Source organism: Anguilla anguilla, chromosome 15, assembly GCF_013347855.1.
Source record: "Anguilla anguilla isolate fAngAng1 chromosome 15, fAngAng1.pri, whole genome shotgun sequence".
In the NCBI taxonomy this organism is placed as follows: domain Eukaryota; kingdom Metazoa; phylum Chordata; class Actinopteri; order Anguilliformes; family Anguillidae; genus Anguilla; species Anguilla anguilla.
In genome coordinates, this window is record NC_049215.1 from 13522437 (window position 1) to 13541960 (window position 19524).

The window sequence follows — 19524 nt, forward strand, 5'->3', positions numbered from 1 at the left end:
ATGGACTGGTTGCCTTGTTCACTCCATTCGCACAACAGGGCACCTCTGACACTCTTGACCTGCTCTGCTTCAACTGAACCCAAGATCATACAGATGTGAGTGACAGGTGGCTGAATGGATGATGAGTTCTCTGTGAAAAATTATTGCTTTCGAATTTTGATGTCAAGATATACAAAATGCTGAACTAATTTGTTGAAATGAATAAATTAACCACTTGGTATTTCCCCTCTAGTTTGATAATGAAGTGACCCAGTGTTATGTGCAGTCAATTTATTTTCTGCCTAATAAATAAATATAAGTATTCTTATTTTGTCAATCTGCTGACAATTCAGTTGACTTTATTGGAGCTAGAACCTACAGTGCAATACAGATGGAAAATATTTGTCAAAGTATAACACATTCTATGTTGTGATACTTTTAGAGAATTCCCACACTATTTACATTTTCACACTTAGTTTACAGCTTTTGCACAAATAATCTGCTGAGAAGTACATGGTTTTAAAAAGACTTCGTGTGTGTGTGATCGTGTTGCTTTTTTCTGGTCGAATGACTGCTGTTCTTATACAGCACTGAGGCTGCGACCCTATCTTTCTTTGGGCAGTGTACAGAAATACAAGTCCCAGAGTACAATGCATGTGAGTTCCCCTTCTACCACGCTACCTTCTGCCGGGTTTGTTTTCGTGCAGTTAATGTTAGCTTGCTAGCGAAGCAAATTTGTTTGACAGAGGGACATAGTATTTTGTACATCACAGTATTGCTGAAGTGTACGAGACTCTTTTCTCAGTAAGTAGCTACTGCTATGTATCGTGTTTTATTTGGGTAGAAATGAAATTCGGGCAAACTAGCTGTCAAGTTCTGTTCAGTTTACCCGTCGCCATGGTAACCGAGCTGCCACTAAGATCTCAGTTGAGTTGATTTGCTAGCATGACAATTGCTAGGTAGCTAAGCTCCATTTAACTTGATTTCATATGTTCGCTAAGTATTGGAAATAATCACACGATCGCTGCTAAAGTTAATTTCATTTCAATGTCTTGTCATTTTAGTTTTTGTGCAAGCTAGATAGATGCACTAGACTATAATTAGCTAGGTCCTGCCTTAGCAGGCAACATGGCTTGTCATTCTGATTGCATTATCTGCTGACCTGCTAGTCTACTTCATGTATCAACGGTAGCACCGGCCGCATTATTTCACGGCTTGCTAGTATTGACCGTGGCTGGGCGTCAGTTTGTTGCTAATTTGCTAGCCAATCTCGTGAACCAAACCAAATCCAGCGCAATATGATTTTAGGTTGCTCCGCTGGCAGTGCTGGCTAGCCAGAGTTTCTATTCTGAAACGTAGCAAAAACTCTGTGATCCGTTTGTTTGTAGACTACTTGGTTAGCAACCACACCAATAATGTGTTTGTGTTCTTGAGAGCGCCGCTTTACCATTTTTACTCCACAGACCTGCTGACGTCATGGACAATTATGCGATTGTGCGAAAAATTGGAGAGGGGTCTTTTGGGAAAGCATTTTTAGTCACGGCTAAAGACGACAGCAGCAAGCAATGCGTGATAAAGGAGGTCACTTTCAGAAAGGTAACGTAGCTCCAGACCAGTCAAGAAGCCTCTCTCTCCTTCTACTGTCAAGATGAATAATCACAACTTCAGTCATATTTAATAATGTATGTAACTTCACAAATTAATTATGCCCACATTTAAAAAAAAAAAAAAAAAAAAACATAATTTCACATGATTTGGAAAAGATTAGTTCTGCCATTGTCAGACTTATATAGTCCTATGATCCAGCAAAATGGCCAACTTGTTGCTGTAATAATTTTTGATCATGTCCTTTTTCCCCAGATGTCTGCTAAGGAAAGAGATATGTCTCGAAAAGAAGCAGCTCTTCTCTCCAAGATGAAACATCCAAATATTGTTGCGTTTCTAAAATCATTTGAGGGTCTGTATTATAAAAATTAACATTCACTTATCACTTTAAATTTACTTGGGCATCTTTCATCTTTTCCAAACCGACACAGTGCTTCTCGCAGTTTTCTGACATGTGTGCATGTATGTGTGTGTGTGTGTGCACGTATGTGTGTGTGCATCTGTTTGTGCATATGCGTCACGTGTGTCTGCATGTGCACATGCTTGTGTGTAATAGGAGGATAAACCTGATTCACTGTGATTGTGTTTATGTTTTTCAGAGAGGTTAAATCTGTATATTGTGATGGAATATTGTGATGGAGGGGATTTGATGAAGAGGATAAACATGCAGAGGGGTGTCCTGTTTATGGAGAATCAGGTACAGACACACAGATACACGTATCCACACGGCCAGTTCCATGTGTGTAAACACACATGGCCACATACCCACACGTATAAACACATACAAGTGTGAATGACAGCAGGATGAACATAGAGATGAATGACATTGATCTCTCCCTTTTGCCTGCGTTCTTTCAGGTAGTGGACTGGTTTGTACAGATCTGTCTGGGGCTGAAACACATCCATGACAGGAAGATCCTGCACAGAGACATAAAATCCCAGGTGAGTCCACACTTATTAAATTGGCTCCTGATTCCTGGACCTGGGGAGCAGCAGGGAGATTTAGTTCAGACCAGGGACAGATGTGACTCTACCTTATCCTGCATCTCAACTCTCTCAAAACCACTCACACACAGGTTATGTAATATTGATGCTGTGTAACATTATCCCATGGTGTAAAACGAGCTACCAACTAAAGGATAGGGTGGTGCGGGCTTGGGATGGAACAGAGAATTGTGGGAAGAAGGAAGGAACCTCCAATACGAATTTGTTCAGTTTCCTTTTATTATGTACACTTCCTACACTGTTCACCCAATATGGATGTGAATACCCACAAATTAGGGCTGACAGTCTGCACTTTAACCTCATATTCACTGTTTCATTTTAAATCCAACATGCTGGAGTATAGAGCCAAAATGACAAAATTTGTGTCACTGTTCAAACACTTATGGACTGCATTATATATATGGCATAGCATGCTAATTGTTCTGCATAATCAATATTGCACATTCTACTGTGTAGCAGTAGTACTATTTTGTTCTCTTACTAACTGTTTATTCCTGTTGTATGCGTACTCTTGTTCAGCGCATATTGTTGCATAAGGTTCCAAGCATGCACAGTTATCAGGAATGGAATGCACTATTAAAAATAAACCAAGATTAGTGTACAAAAGAATAAAAAAATGGATGATTGAGATTTACGTCAGTCTAACAGTGTGCAAGAGCCATTGTTGTACTTGAAGCCAGAAACCCAGGTCACATGTATATTGGGTTGAATATGCCTCTCGGTGTGTACTCCCTGTGATAGCAGACTGTCAGCTCAAACCACACTTCAATGAAATTTTACCTATTCGAGTTTACCACTGAAAAGTGGCACAATGGCTACTTTTCAAACCCCGGTCACGCTGTTAATTCGAAGAAGATAAAAAAAGTTGCTTGCTTTCATATTTTCTTTCATTATCACATATTTCCTTGTCATAACTCATTTGTAAAATGTTCCAATGGGTTCTCCCCTCCAGAACATATTCCTTACCAATAATGGGATGAAAGTAAAGCTGGGTGACTTTGGAACTGCAAGAATGTTAAACAAGTGAGTGCCTGTTATCCTCCATCTGACAAGTATTTATGTTACAGTGTGACTAGGCTGAAACTGAGAAAGCCCCATAGCACTTCCTCAGTGTCAATGAGATACAGCCAATGATCACATTGGCAGGTTTGCAGTATGACATTAGCTAACTATTAGTTTCCTGTGCATAGCATTGCAAATTCTGCAAGTTTGAGTGCTTCAAACTAATGTTTTAATTGAAAGCAGCAGTGTGAATGTAGCATTTGAGATGGTGTTCTTGAGGCTTTATTTTATGGTTTGATAATGTCTGTAATTACAGATATTTAAGAAATAAAAGGAAGCACTCCATGCAGTGCAAGCTGCAGGAGAGATATGGTGCTCTTACTGTACATTGAACTACAGGAATCTTGTATTGGAGAACTTGCAACTGCTCAATTTAAACCTCTATTTAAACCCAGGGGTATCGATACTCAGATCTGGGACTGTGGCGTATATGCCTTATGTTGTCCGGTGTTTTAGACTTCTCTGCGTAAGAGCATCTGCTAAATGAGTGTAATGTATTCTATTCCCTGCTTTAAAGCAGTGCTCGCTGTTTGAAACCTGCGTCTAAATGTTTTCGCTGGCGTGATTAATTCTTTCATGTGATTGGCTAGCACCATGGAGCTGGCCAGGACATGTATAGGAACTCCCTACTATTTGTCCCCGGAGATCTGCGAGAACAGGCCGTACAACAATAAGACGTGCGTACCCCTCCGATTCTCCACCGAGCTTCCTGAGCAGGGCTGACCTCTCTCTCTTTTAAACCTCTTTCACTCTGCCCTCTCACCCCTCCGATTCGCCACTGAGCTTCCTGAGCAGGGCAGACCTCTCTCTCTTTTAAACCTCTTTCACTCTGCCCTCTCACCCCTCCGATTCGCCACCGAGCTTCCTGAGCAGGGCAGACCTCTCTCTCTTTTAAACCTCTTTCACTCTGCCCTCTCACCCCTCCGATTCGCCACTGAGCTTCCTGAGCAGGGCAGACCTCTCTCTCTTTTAAACCTCTTTCACTCTGCCCTCTCACCCCTCCGATTCGCCACCGAGCTTCCTGAGCAGGGCAGACCTCTCTCTCTTTTAAACCTCTTTCACTCTGCCCTCTCACCCCCTCCCTTTTCCTCTCACTCTTCCTCTTCTGATTGGACAGCGCGGACCTGGCTAAGAGGCTAGTCAGGGGAGCACAAGATAATCGGCCGATTGAGAAATAGCTTCCTGTTTATAGCGCTTTTGCTTGACTTGTGTGGGAAACACATTTTTGTCCTTTTGTTTTTATGTTCATGAGTGTTGAAAGAAAAGGCCTCGCTGAGGTTACAGCTGCAGCCAATGGGAAAGTACCAAAGCACTTTTGGTTTTTACAAAGAATGCTTATTCATTCTTCTTTAAAATAATAAACGCATGATGATCATGTGTTGCCTTTTACCAGAAATTCTATTTTGTTTGCAGCCAATAAGCAGTTTTACTAGGATGTTGTCTTTATTGTGTTGTCTTTCCTTTTAACAAAGAAAGCATACTTATCCAAGTAATGAATGCAAAGCTAATATAAACCTTTCCTTTCCTTTAATTTTTGCTTTAAGATGATTGATTTGCATTTTTTAAAAATTTTTCTGTTGTATTGGAAACCTCATGATGTAGTCCAGGTTGTGTTCAGTCCTACCAGTGACTGACACAGATCAATTTTGAAGTCTAAATAGAACATTTTGCCATTGCTTTATTCATTGTTTGGTAGTCTGTTATGATTAAACCGGGAGAGAGCATGCATTGAAAATCCCCTCAGTGCCGTGCTGATATTCCCTTGATGATGAATGTCTAATCTTTCAAACACAGCCATTACCTGTTGTCATTCTGTACCAATGTTTACACCAGTGGGAGCCTGCCAAGCTTTGGTTAGTGTTATTGTTAAGCACACAGGTCCTGACAGGGATATCCTGTTGTTCTTTTACGACTCATAACATAAACACATGCATCTGTGGGGAATATCTCACATTCCTTGCTTACGATATTGACAAAGCCCTGGTGAAGCATTTTCCTTTTGAAATGTAAAGATAAAAAAACCAGGCTTTCAGACATCTAGCCAATCAGTGAGGGTTGTGGGTGGGGCTAGGACCAGTAGTCTCAGTTTGGGGTGTTAGGGAATAGTGGGTAGGGGGTTGGGCTTAAGGACTGGGGTGTAAGGGGTCAGAGGAAGGGGTTAAGGTGTAGGTTAGTAAGGAGTGGGCAGAAAGGAGTAAGGGTTACTAGGTTAAAGGCAGAGGGTATGGTATAGGCATAAGGGGTAGGCTGTAAGGAGTAAGGGTTAGTGGATCAGAGGTAGGGGGTATGTTGTAGTGTATAGGGGATCGGGTGTAGGAGGTAGGGTGTTGGGGTAGGGGTAAGGGATAGGCTGTAAGGAATAACGGTTAACTGGTCAGAGGTAGGGAGTAGGGGATAGTGGGTAGGGTGTAGGGTGTAGGGGTAAGGGATAGGTGGTAAGGAATAAGGGTTAGTGGGTCAGAGGTAGAGGGAAGGAGGTAAAGGATAATCTGCTTTGCAGGCAGTGAGGCTGGCGTTACTGCAGGCTGTGAGCGCGGCTGTTTCTGCTGCTGCTCTCATAATACAGCGGAGACTTGAGGTGACAGCCATAGAGCTGCACAGATTCTGCCTCCTCAGCGAAGCACAGATAACAAGCCTTCCTTTTTGTCATTTATCTTCACCCCCCACTGTGACTGTGCCATTGTTCCACAGTCCAAGAAGGAAGTGTGAACACGTCAGGTCAGAGTGCACTGACCATCAGAGCAGACCGAGAGTTTATCATTCCCACCCTGACTGGGGCCCAGCAACACACAAGGGGTTCAGAAGTAAACAATCACTCCTATTCCTAAAGCTGTTTCTGTAGTTAACAGCAGTCTACGCATATATGGTGTCATATATCACAAATGGGAGATTTTGACTGTCTGGCATTTTGCCATGCATCATGATGTTTTACAACGCATTTCTTGGTTGGTGGGGTGAGAATATTCGTGTGTTACAGGAACTTTCATTGCATTTCAAAAAAATACACTGCCCCTGCTGTGTCAGTCCCACTCTTACCCTCATTGTGTGTGCACCCATTGTGCCTCTGATGTCCAATCAGACCCCTGTATTCAGCGAAAGTGGCTTTTTGAGAGAGGGCTCCAAACTTTGGTCCTGGAGAGCCATGGAATTTTTTTTATTTTAAATTTGGCCACAAGTTCAGACCCAATAAACTAGGTGAGGTTAAGTGTAAATGACTGCTTCATTTGATTAAATCTGTGCCTCTTCAGGGTTGGCAACCTCTGCTGTATTAAGAAGGCTTGAGTGTCTTTATGTCATGTGATCTGCCCTCCATGACTGTTTTCCTTTGAATTGTCAGGGATATCTGGTCTCTGGGCTGCGTTCTGTATGAGCTATGCACTCTGAAACACCCTGTAAGTACAGCCGTTTGACTTCAGATCCGTTGTGATAGTGACATAGTTGCTCATGTTTGTTTGTTTTAAATGTTTTCTCTGTGAAGCACTTTGCAACTTTTGTTTTGAAAAGTGCTGTATAAGTAAAGAGTTATTATTATTATTATTATTATTATTATTATTATTATTATTTTTATGTTATGCTGCACATGTGTTATGATAGTGATATAGTTGCTCATGTTATGCTGCAGAGAGAGGCAGCACACATTTCATGTTTCAAAACCCCAGGAAACAAACAAAATAAAAAACAACCTGGATTTGATTTAACCTGTAGGCTTGTAAGCATTCTTAGAAAACCCTAAAAAAGCATGGTTATGTCTTGGTCTGTGCATTCATTTTTCTATGATCTGCCCACTTGAATTTTGATCTGTGTGTTTGTATGAAATTCATTCCATGCACACAAATGTCCCAGGACTGACACACATTTAAAGGTTGGACCCTGGAGATGGGCTTTTTTGAACACTGAATGGAAATGTGTGTGCGCTCTTGAAGGGAAACGTTGTGATCAGTATGGGACTATGTTTGGGGTTTGTATTTGTGTGTGTAGTTTGAGGGCAGCAGCCTCCGGCAGCTGGTTGTGAAGATCTGCAGGGGGCGCTGTAACCCTGTTGCTCCCCACTACTCCTCCGACCTCCGCAGCCTGATCACCCAGCTTTTCAAGGTCACCCCGCGTGACAGGCCTTCCATCAGCTCCATCCTCCACAAGCCCTTCCTGGAGCAGCGCATCACAAAACACCTGGACCCCCAGGTGAACGGCTGACTCAGCGCACTTCCTGTTTTGTCCGATCCCGCCTCCTTCCTGCATCCACCAACTGATGGCACACCCACCCCATCCTGTCCCAGTCACCAAATTACTGAGATGCCCCATTCTCTTTTCCTCTTCTCTCCCACTCTTTTTCCCTCTCTTCCTCTCTGTTTCCCGATCTCTCTTCTAGTCTTTCTACCTGTCTCTCCCTCTAGTCATTCAGGGTGCTTAGGAAAGAAGGGTTTTAAGAAAGAAGCCATGCTACGTCTTTCTTCTTGGCCCCTGTCAGAATCCATACCGCCCCTATCCTCTAGGGATTTACCTCAGAGAAATTTGTTATTGTGTAAACAATCAGAGACATATGAGATCTTATAAGGGTGAATCACTCAGGTTTCCAAGGACACCTTCATGTCAGACTTGTTGTTTGGCTTTTGAGGAAATGACTAATCTTTTTTTTTTTTTTTTTTGGTTTCAAAAAGCCATTTTGAGTGGAGCAGGTCTCCAGATTAGATTCTGTGGGCGTTATCTGTAATGTGTGGGGTCTGTGAGTTCTGGCTGCAGTTGGTAGTTCTGCAGGAGCCCCAGCTCAGCCTCAGAGGTGAAGAGGGAGGGGAGATCTGTAAGGCTGCTGCAGTGTTCACATGCACAGACTTTATATTCAGCGCCGTGAAAAAGTATTTGCCCCTCCCTGACTACCTCTATTATCGCGTACTGGTCGCACTGAATGGTTTCAGATCTTTAGACAAAATGTAATATTAGACCAAGGGAACTTGAGTAAACATAAAATGCATTTTAAAGATTATTATGGTGACTACTTCACTCTGTTGGTAAGGTTCAATATGAGTGAGGTTTAGCTTCAATATGGCTGGCTACGATACGCCTTGTATCCATGTGTGTGTGTGTGTATGTATGTACGTACGTACGTGTGAGTGTGTGTATGCATGTGTGCGTGTGTGTGTATCTGTGTGTGTGTCTACAGAGAAGCAGCAGTACTGGCTGTGTAGTGTGTGCTGTGCTCTCTATCTAATTCTGGTTTCCTGTGACAGATGATTAAAGACGAGTTTAGTCACACCGTGCTCCACAGAGAGAGAGTCTCAAGACCCCAGTCTCGCCCTGGTATGAACCCCTACACCCCAAAATCCCCACGCACCTAAAACAGGGTTATATGCTGCTACACTCTAAAATCCCCACACATCTAAAACAGGGTTATATCCTTCTACACCCCTAACGTACCCCTAAAACAGGGCTTGGTCCTGAACTTCAGATGTTACACCACGTCTTGCAGAGGTTCTGAGGGAGATGGAGTCAAATCCTCCTCCACAAATCTCAGTGCTGGACTGGTACCTGCCACTAACTGCTTTGTGTAGAGTTTCACTGCCAATTCCAGTATCCAGTGTTCTGCAGCCCAAATACCCTCATGCCTTAAGAAGGGATCTGTGTTAATTCTTCTCCGCTTGTGTCATCAATGTGTGACTCCCAAACTCAAATTGGGAAACAGGTCTGACAAACCTGAGAAGTCATCAGAGCTGTTACAGAGGCACTGGGAGGATTTATTTGGTAGTTTATTACATTTACAGTCATTTCCAATATTTTGTTCCCTATGGCTTCCATGTGGCTGCACAAAGTGAACTCAACTGGGCCCTCTGGTGGATGTTCAAAGAAAAAAACACACAGTAATGCTATTAGGGTTAATGAAAGGGTTTAACGGGTTGATGTGCCTTGTCATCAGCTTTATAATAAGTGTAGTTGTTTCTCGATTGCAGACCATCACATTTCAAGGGAAAAGGGGGAAAAAAAGCTCTTGAGTCAGGCTCACATGTATGCCTTATGAAAAAGAAAGCATTCTCTCAGTTTCTTCCAGTGAGCCAGTGTGTGTTAGCAGTGTGAAGCCATGCGTGAGTGTATATGTTCTTAAGTCACATGATGTTTTTTTTCCTTTGTTAAAATCTCTGGTGGACAGCAGACAGAGACGTGAAGCTCCGGGTTCGTGAGAGGCCCGCTCCGGGCCTGAAGCCGGGGGCCGCAGGGAGGAAGCTGCCCCCGAGGCCGGCGTGGAAAAGCCCCTCCAATGTCCTCGCTCCGCAGCGCCGGGTCAGTCTCCCAAATCCCGCCTCATCTGTCCCATTCCAGAGCCGGTGGGAGGAAGCCTCATGTAGACAAAGGCCTGCACTAGACCAGCGCTTCTGCTTAAAGGGGACTCTCAGTGATATGCAGGCCTTGCTTGTTTCTTTGCAAATGCAGTTTGGCTTCTTAATTGTGTTGTAATTTCTGGACTCAAAAAACTGTGTTTGTGAAGAAAAAAAGGAGCGTATTGGAGAAAGGGAAGGACTGTTTTTTATTTAAAATAGAAATGGATTGTGTTCCTAGTTCAACCTTTTGTGCTATGCACAGGGGTGTGTACTGTAAAGTACACACCTCAATAAAGGCAGTGTGTACTTCACAGTGCACACCTCAATAAAGTACACACCTCAAAAAAGGCACTCAATAGCTAGATTCACATAAGATCTGGATTCAACTATTTTTTGTCAAGATGAGGCTAAAAGATTCAAATGTTTTGGCATGTTGTCTTTGTCAGTTAAATGCTGCTATATTCTGATGGCAGTTTTAGATATTGTACTTAACTAAAGCATTGCCATAGCTGTACAAGCTAATTAGAGAGGAACTACCTGCAATTTATGCAGACATGGTGGGTGTGACTGTGTTTATGAATGTGGTGTCAGTGATTCCCTCACTCTCTGTCTTTTTCTCCAGCCAGTTACCCAGAGAGCAGCAGCGATGGAGACCCCAGCGGTCAGGCACCACGGTCAGTATGTCTACCGTCGCTGGAACGGGCCTCCGGCCAATCAGGGCAACCTGCCGTACGATCACTACCAACACTACCACGCCCAGCTGGATGCCCTTCAGCGGAAACACCAGGAGGAGGCGCCTGCTCCTAGTCCTCCTCCTGCTCCTCCTGTACCTCCTGCTCCTCCCTTTCCTCCGCACCAGCCGCTAAATCACCAGATGCCCAAGAATTGCCACGATGACAGAGAAAGTGTTCTGGAACCCTACCAGATGTGAGTCTCAATCCTCAACTTTTCCTACTTTTCATCTTAATTTAGGATTAATGACACAGCATGTTTCTGTATGGAAGAGGGTCCTCTGTCATTGGTTAGTCTGGGTTGAGTCTCCAGGTGAGATAGAGGCTGTGTTAGTGTGGTCCTATCGTTGAGCCTCAGTGTGCCTGTGGGTCTGTGCTGCCTCCCCAGGGTAGCGGCAGCCTGGGACGAGTATCTGCAGAGGAAACAGGAGGCCAACCAGTACAAACTGAGGGCTGAGAAACAGCTGGTAGGTCTCTCTCACTGCTGGCCTCCTGACATAAGAGAAACAACCGGTAGGTCTCTCTCACTGCCTGCCTCCTGACATAAGAGAAGCAGCTGGTAGGTCTCTCCCTCTGCAGACCTCCTGACATGAGAAACAGCTGGTGGGTCTCTCTCAAGCTTTGCAAAAAGCTGAGTAGCTGCTGCCAAGTCTCTCTCATATTGTAGCTGGACTGAGAACAGAGAAGCTGATGGGTTTCCTTCTAATTGCACTGAAGCTGAGAAACTGCTGGTTGGTCTCTATCTTGTTGTATTGAGAGCTGGTCTCTCATTGAGTGACATCACTGAGGGAGCACCAACCATTGGTGGACTTGGCCTGTACTCTAGCTCCCGTTCAGACCCTGCAGCTAAGTTTATAATGAAAGGTGACAGCGAAGTGCAGGTTAGCCGCTCAGTCTGCAAGCTTGTAAACAGATTACATTACATTACATTACAGGCATTTGGCAGACGCTCTTATCCAGAGCGACGTACAACAAAGTGTATAACCATAACCAGGAACAAGTATGACGAAAACCCTAAAGAGAAGTCCCTCCAAGTGCAGGGAACAACCGCATAGTTCAACTTGGACCCTGAAGGTTAAACTGTTTAACACTAACACAAACGAGAACAGCAACAACACAGTCTATGCAAAAATACAAGCAGTAGTTAAGACAGGTGCATTAACTAAGTCACCTACAAAACAGCTACCTAGTTACAACCCTAAGCTTACAGTCATTTACAGGGAGGTAGGGTGGGATGGGGAGAGGTGCAGCCTGAAGAGGTGAGTCTTCAGTCGTCGCTTGAAAAGTCCTTAAACAGTCCTGTGATTACCGTGTGCACTTTCCACACCTGCTGTTTGACCCCTGAAACCTGACCCCTTACCTTCAGGGCCTCCGTCCCTCCACTGCGGAGCGCTACAGACTGCCGGAGCGGGAGCGGGAAGAGGACGGTCACCATGGCGCTCCTGGTGGGAGGCAGGGAGAGCAGCAGGTGAGGGAGGCAGGAGGGGTACAGTCACTCTGGCTCTGACTCAGGCCTGAAATGGGAGGAGTCACTGCACAGTGTCATTATGTCACTGCAGGAATACCTGCGGCAGCTGCAGCTAATCCGTCAGCAGTATCACCACGAGCTCAAGGACATGAAGATGAAGGCAGCAGCAGAGGTGAGAAGAATTAATCACCACAGGCCATCGGCCAATTAAACACCAGAGGTGCAGGCCAGCACCCAATTTACCAGGAGGTGGAGGCCATCAGCCAGAGAAATAACAACTTGAGCCCATCAGCCCACCAAACTATAGAGGTGGAGGCCATTGGCCAATTAAACACTGGAGATGGAGGCCGTTGGCCAATTAAACAACAAAGGTGGAGGCTAATGGCTCCTTTTCAGGGATGAATGTTCTGTTTATTTCCTTTCTCTTTAGCCTCACATTCAGGACAAAGCCAAGACTTTCGTGGTGGATGAGCCCTCAAACCCCAAGGAGAGCGCAGCACAGCACAGCTACGAGAACCGTGAGAGGAACACACCTGCACAGGTACGAGAACCGTGAGAGGAACACACCTGCACAGGTACGAGAACCGTGAGAGGAACACACCTGCACAGGTACGAGAACCGTGAGAGGAACACACCTGCACAGGTATGAGAACCGTGAGAGGAACACACCTGCACAGGTATGAGAACCGTGAGAGGAACACACCTGCACAGGTATGAGAACCGTGAGAGGAACACACCTGCACAGGTACGAGAACCGTGAGAGGAACACACCTGCACAGGTACGAGAACCGTGAGAGGAACACACCTGCACAGGTACGAGAACCGTGAGAGGAACAAACCTGCACAGGTATGAGAACCGTGAGAGGAACACACCTGCACAGGTATGAGAACCGTGAGAGGAACACACCTGCACAGGTATGAGAACCGTGAGAGGAACACACCTGCACAGGTATGAGAACCGTGAGAGGAACACACCTGCACAGGTACGGCGAGTGGAGGAAACACTGTCACCGTGTCTCACACAGAGAGGGGAAACCAGCTGTCTGCTCTGGCAACCTCCCCATCCCGTGCTATTTCCTTATAGCGAGGCTAACTTCCCATTATGTTGCCAGGGTTGGGGTTACATCTTTTTCAATTCAGCAAATGAATTTAATTCAGTTAAATATTTCACTTAATTTGCTGTAATGATTGAATTGAAGTGGAATTAACCAAAACCCTTGTATTGTCTTTCACACACAGATCAATGGAATAAAATAAAAATGTACAGGGTAATTTTATGTATGTTAGATATACTTGAAGTGAACAGTATTCAAATAGTTTGCGTTGAGAATGGACATAAACTAATTATATTTTTGAAGAATCTCAAAGATGGTGGACACCATCCTAACACTTCATTTCACAAAAATGAAATTAAGGTATGTTTCCACCTACCCAGAGTGCTATCTGTTTATCCAGCTAGTTTTGCTGAGATTTGATGAGTTTTCTAGATATCTGCTGAAGCTCACCCTCACAACTATTTTCTACGAAGTACACCAATTGTGTATATCCACGCAAGGTCTCAACCAAAGCACACCAGTATTCTGGGGCACAGCATTTTTTAAACAAGAATACTGGCATGCTTTGGTAGAGACTTTATGAAGATATAGGTAGAGGATTGGGTAAAATTCTATTTGGAAAGATGCCAAAGATGCACACTAGATGCAGCCTGCATTTCATAGGCAATAGTAATGCATGCAACACCTGAAAATGCTCGGATTATATGTCCCGGAATGGAATTATTTTTTTCCAGGACAAATGACCAAAATTCAAAATGATCCTGGAAAATCCTGGATGGGTGGCAACCCTACCACTGAGTATGGTGAAAATGTTTCTTTTTACATGGGTACCTTTGAACTCTCTTAACAGGATGTGGACAGAGACCTCAGGAAAATCCGAGAACAGAACAGAAAAGAGAGGAAGGCCCTGGAGAAGAAGTTTAAAGACAAGGTAAGGGAACAACGACTCGCCGTTTTGCAGAGAGAGACTGAAAGCCTGGCTCAGAGCAGTGACGCCCTGCTCAGAACCATACAGGTCTTTCTTTCTCTTTTCCCAGAAAGGAGTGATGTTTGAGGTTCTGCTCAATGATGAAGGGACACGGGACCAAGGAGAGAAAGGAGAGGAAGATGAGGAAGATGTGGTGAAAGAGCCAGCTGAAAAAGAAGACGAGGTACTGCAAAGCAGGGGCAGAGACACAGACACCCTAAACCTGTGTACATCGCACCCATTCGCTTTCAGTAGCCAAAGGCTCCACACGCTCTGAAACACGCCAGTCTGTATCCTGATGCCTGGATAGAGCGAAGCGCATAGATGACCCTGTCACCATTAGTCTAAGGAACGGGTGTGGGGTGGGAGTGGCCGAGTGCTAAAGTGACAGGAGAACCAGCAGCATGTTCTTATGCTCTGGTCTCTCTGCTGTGAGTGGCCGAGTGCTAAAGTGACAGGAGAACCAGCAGCATGTTCTTATGCTCTGGTCTGTCTGCTGTGAGTGGCCGAGTGCTAAAGTGACAGGAGAACCAGCAGCACGTTGTTATGCTCTGGTCTCTCTGCTGTGATGCTCCATTATGCCTGTGTCTGTTGGCAGGAGGACGACCCGTTGAACAGAACCCTGACCTTTCAGGCTGGAGAGGAGCTGAGACAGAGGCACCGGGCTGGGGCAGGGGACAGGGTGACAGAAGGGGAGGGGGCCAGGAAAGGCTGGGGTCAGGGCGCGCCCCAAACGCTACTCAACGTCCTTGCCGAAATGGAGGTGTCCTCTGTCTGCCCCACCATGCTTGGGGTTGATCTTGGTGAGTCTCTCACAGTCAGTCTGACCCCAGCTCTCTCGCTTGCTCTCTCTCGCTCTCTCTCTCTCTTTCTCTTATTTTACATGTTCCGCTCACAGCTGATGGTGCAAAAAATGTATGCAGTACAAACAAGTTTTCTTGAATGATGCATTTCCACTCTTGTGGAAGAGTCTTGTGATAGCTATTGTCTGGCATCCATCTGGAAAAATGTCTTGCTAGGCTGTGAAATTGCTAGGTTGTTACATGACTGTAACAGTGCGTAGTGTACAAGTGTACTTGCTGTGAGAAAACCATAGGCCGTAGAAAGGATATAATACATAGCTGTAATACTGTATAGATAGTGTATGAGTGTTCCGTACAGTGCTGTGGGTTTGCTCTGGTCTACAGGAGCAGGGCAAGAGGACGGGGAGGTGGGGGGAGTGAGGAGACATTGGGGTAACGGTCCTCCAAACACCCTGCTAAAGGCCCTGGGACAGCTGGACCTCACCTCTACCCTGGACCCTGAGCCCGCAGGTATGACGGCACCCCGTCACTGGCCTTACATGCTTATACACAACCCCATACTGCAGCACACACATGCACCCCCCAAACTGCCCTACATATACACACATCCCCCATACTTCCCTACATCTGCACAAACCCCTATACTGCCCTACATCTACACATACCCCCCATACTGCCCTACATCTACACATACCCCCCATACTGCCATACATCTACACACACACCCAAACTGCCCTGCATCTACACACACCCTCAAACTGCCCTACATATACAGATACAACAACACCCTCCTTGCACCCCAAAACTGAACTACACCCAGACACACCCCTGGATGCACCCCCAGACTGACCCACAACCAATACGCTCTTCCTGCTGAAGTACACCCTTGAACAGTCTGAACTCTGGTCCCCAGATAGAACAGTATTCCCCAGAACCAGCACACGGTCCCAAGTGATCACACACACACTACACACACACACTGTCTCTACCCATGAGTCTGGGGCCTGGCTGCATACACTTTCAGATGAACAATTACTGGCTGAATTACATCATTAATTATGGACATGGCCCCTCCCCCCACAGATGACATCATACCCACTCACTCATACTGCAGGCTGTCATGGTGTTATGTGCCAACCAAGTGGAGGAGAAAAGTATTCCACAAATACTCAAAATAAGAAACATTTACTGAATTCTGAGCAGATAATCTCTCACCCCCTCTCTTAGAGGTTCTGACCCCCCAGCTTGCAGAGGACGAGCCTCAGGATGAGGAGGATGAGGAAGATGACCTTGATATAGACCTGGATGAAAAGCGGTTGGAGCCCAGATCAGATGACGATGACACGTAAGTTTTGCCTGGAGGTTAGTCTGTCTTTAGGGTACAGTTTACCCCCCCATACCCCTATTCCATCATCACAGTGCTCTTCTCTGGAGTTACTTACTAATCAAAGTACATACATGTATGCAAATAGGTTAGTAAAACCAGCAATGTGGTACAGTCTAGCCCCCAGAAACTTAGTCTAATCCCAAAACAGTCAGAAGTGTAAAAATTCATGTTCTATTATTTCCTTTTTTTACAGAAACTTTGAGGAGTCTGAAGATGAGCTGAGAGAAGAAGTAGCAGAATCCATGATTAACCTCTTCTGCTGGGAGGAGGAGGGAGAGAAGAATGGAGATGGAGGGATGGATGAAAGAAAAATAGGAGAGGGGGAGAAAGGGGATAAGGTGGATGGGGAGGAGGATCCGGGCGCACAGCGAGGGTGCGCAGCAGCCGAGGCCGAGGAAGACAGCACTTCGGACACCTCCGCTCAGGGACCCCAGACTGAAAGCCGCACACAGGCTGCGGAGTGTGAGGCTGGGGAGACACAGGCAGGCGAGGCCCAGGCTGCAGGGGAAGACCAGGCCGAGGCTGGGAAAGCCCCTGAAGAGAAGCAGGACACCGAGTAGATCAGATATTCAATGTCTCCATGAAATAGTAGCTGTCTGAGTTCTGTCAGCAGAGGCATCAGTGGAAATGAGTTAAAGGTCAATTCTGGACTCATATAAGGAAGTATTTTTGCACAGAGTTGTCAATGTGTGGAATAGCTTGCCAGGCCATGTAGCAAAGGCAGAGTAGAACAGTAGAGTAGAGACAGAGACTCTTGGGCTGTTCAAGCCCAGGCTTGATGCAGTGTTGGATGCCCTCTAGTCTGTAGGTAAATGAGGAGCCTAGGTGGGCAGAATGGCCTGCTTCTGTTACGTATTATGTACTTATATGAAGGTGAGGTTTTGAAGGTACCTAAATGAGAGCTCAGGAATAGGACAAACTTAAGGACCAACTTTCTCCTTTTTCAAAGCCATATAATAAGGTAATATTTAAATAACTTTTTAGGTCACGCCGAGCATTCTAAACATGCTATTTTAATCATACTCTGAAATACTGTTAATTTAGGGTCATGTACCTGTCTTACTCTTGTAGAGAACGTTTATTTATTTTCGCCACGAAGTGGTCCCTACGCACACACACACGCTGAATGAAATCTATCTGTTGTGAAAAATGTAGTGTCCTTTTCCTTGACTTTTAAACACTCATCATGCGTGTCATATTGATATTTCATCAATATGATTTATTCATTCATGCAAGATAAATTCGCACAAATTCACATGGTAATCAGAAGCCTATCATTCAGTCATCAGGACCATATTATGATCTGTGTTAAGGCTTCTTGGTACGTATGGTCCACTGGCTTTATATGGTTACATTTCCAGTTGTGACACATTTTTACATCTGCTTTCAGTTTCTAAGAATCAGACCAGACAAAGACAGCAAACCCAGTGAACATTTTTGTGGTGAAAAGTCGGTGAAATACCGTCTAGAAATTCAGGTGAAAACCCAGCTACATTTTGATGAAAAGTGAAAGTTTTCTAGCCAACTAGGATGTAGCCAGGCTATGTCCAGGGAAAACCGGAGCTGTTTTTGGGCTAAACTAGTCTGTTTATGTCAGTCTCTCCGAGATTTCCTCTCTCGACGTCTAGATTACGGCTTTTGCTCACTGGGAAGACAAATGCCTGGATTCAATCATCTTGTGCCCTTAAAGGGTAAGCACCACATAATGGCATCCCCCAAAGATGTTTTAGTCTTGAGGTTTTTCATTAAATTGATCATTCCTAAGATTGTTGAAAAAAGGAGTCGGGGCAAAAACAGTAAGCCATTTTATCTTTTAGGGCTTATTTCCTGCCTTTATGTCAATAAAATTATTTTTTGAACATTGTGAATCATAAAATAGAACAGCTTCATCCATTTGGCTGGTGTATTTGAAAAATAATATCTGGTGCTTACCCTTAAACTTTGACTCACAAATGCAACAAATAAAAGTGGCTGTTCTGGTGACTCAGTCAGGAGATACAATTATGGATTCCGAATTTGGGAAGAAAAAGGGGAGATGTTTTTTAAAAAAATAAAACAAGACACTTTATATGTACAAGTGTGATTCATAGTAACATAAAACATTGTTTCATATGTGCACATAGAAAAAAGTAATTTACATTCATTTACAAATTTACATTTTGAATGTGTGAAACTTCATAATGGTGTGCATATTTTGCCTTCCTCTGTAAAGGGAAATAGTACCCCAGTTTTTAAATATTGGTAGCTTTTGTTTTTCTTTGTATCAGGGATCTCACCTTCATTGCATTATCAGAGTCTCTAGCTTAGCCAGTTAGCCACCAGATCCAGAGGCAGTTAGAGTCCCTGGGTAGTAAACATTATGCGGAGGGTCCTGATTGCTAGTTTATCCATTTATTCCTAAAAGAGGGGTTTGTGTGATAATTATACCATGCATTTGGAACATATGGAAAATGTAATCTGTGTAAATTCTCACCAGATTGCAGATAATATTTAGCCCTTCTTAGATCAGAGGAAAGTTGAGTCAAACACACGAATGGAGAATGGAGAGCTACAGCAGTGCTGTTAATTCAGTTTTATACAGAAATTTGATTCCCACTTTCCATTTCCTAATCTCTAATTATCAACACCCTTTGAGGATTTATCACATGCTGAAAATGCTCAGATTTCACTGATAAAAATGATAACCTAAGCTAAATGTGTTTAATGTCCATACAGTGTGAAAAATATGCTTTGTGTTTATGTATTTATATTTTGCTGAATGTCCAGAATGTCGTTGTCATTATGCATGTTTTATCCTGTAAGGGAACTTAATGAACAAGGGATGATGCTTTGATGCTCTTTTGTATGTAGTTAAAAACACATCAGCTCTGAAGTTATCAGGGCTGGACTATTGCTGGAAAAGAAACTTTCAAGTGTAATGCCTTGCACAAGTAATAGTTCAGGCCTGTTTTGCATTTCTCAAGAATAGTGCAATTCTGAGACGTGGCCACAAGGTTGTGCTAAAGATTTGAATTTGTTACGTGGATTCTTGTTTATTAGAAAAATATATTTAGTAATGGTTGTGGGTAACTTTATAAATTGTATTTATTTCTTTATTTTTGTGAACAATGATCACATTCATTCAAGTGCTTGTCCAGTAACCACTTGAATTGTTAAC

At 44.2% G+C, this 19524-nt stretch overlaps 1 protein-coding gene across 3 annotated transcripts; it reads left to right on the plus strand.

Annotated features, from left to right (window-relative positions):
- Positions 1-450: 450 nt before the first annotated feature.
- On the plus strand, positions 451-19428 carry LOC118214214 (serine/threonine-protein kinase Nek5-like). Of its 3 annotated transcripts, none has more exons than XM_035393937.1 (22): positions 451-635; positions 1443-1575; positions 1840-1936; positions 2184-2281; positions 2443-2526; positions 3542-3612; positions 4242-4328; positions 6989-7043; positions 7630-7830; positions 8874-8943; positions 9788-9918; positions 10579-10883; positions 11076-11154; positions 12054-12155; positions 12247-12327; positions 12586-12696; positions 14061-14141; positions 14248-14361; positions 14776-14980; positions 15365-15490; positions 16208-16325; positions 16561-19428. In XM_035393937.1, exons 2-22 carry the CDS (start codon positions 1456-1458, stop codon positions 16925-16927), a joined length of 2703 nt encoding a protein of 900 aa, XP_035249828.1. In that variant the 5' UTR covers positions 451-635; positions 1443-1455; the 3' UTR covers positions 16928-19428. The 3 variants fall into 3 exon arrangements, with proteins under 3 accessions (XP_035249828.1, XP_035249827.1, XP_035249826.1); XM_035393936.1 differs by lacking the exon at positions 451-635 and adding an exon at positions 646-783; XM_035393935.1 differs by lacking the exon at positions 451-635 and adding an exon at positions 917-938.
- The last annotated feature ends 96 nt before the right edge of the window (positions 19429-19524 follow it).

Bases quoted from the DNA above. Each gene is read 5' to 3' on its own strand.
- LOC118214214 (XM_035393935.1), top strand. The intron at 11,155-12,053 runs GTAGGTCTCTCT...CCTTACCTTCAG, and splicing joins TGAGGGCTGAGAAACAGCTG to GGCCTCCGTCCCTCCACTGC. The intron at 14,142-14,247 runs GTAAGGGAACAA...CTCTTTTCCCAG, and splicing joins AGAAGAAGTTTAAAGACAAG to AAAGGAGTGATGTTTGAGGT.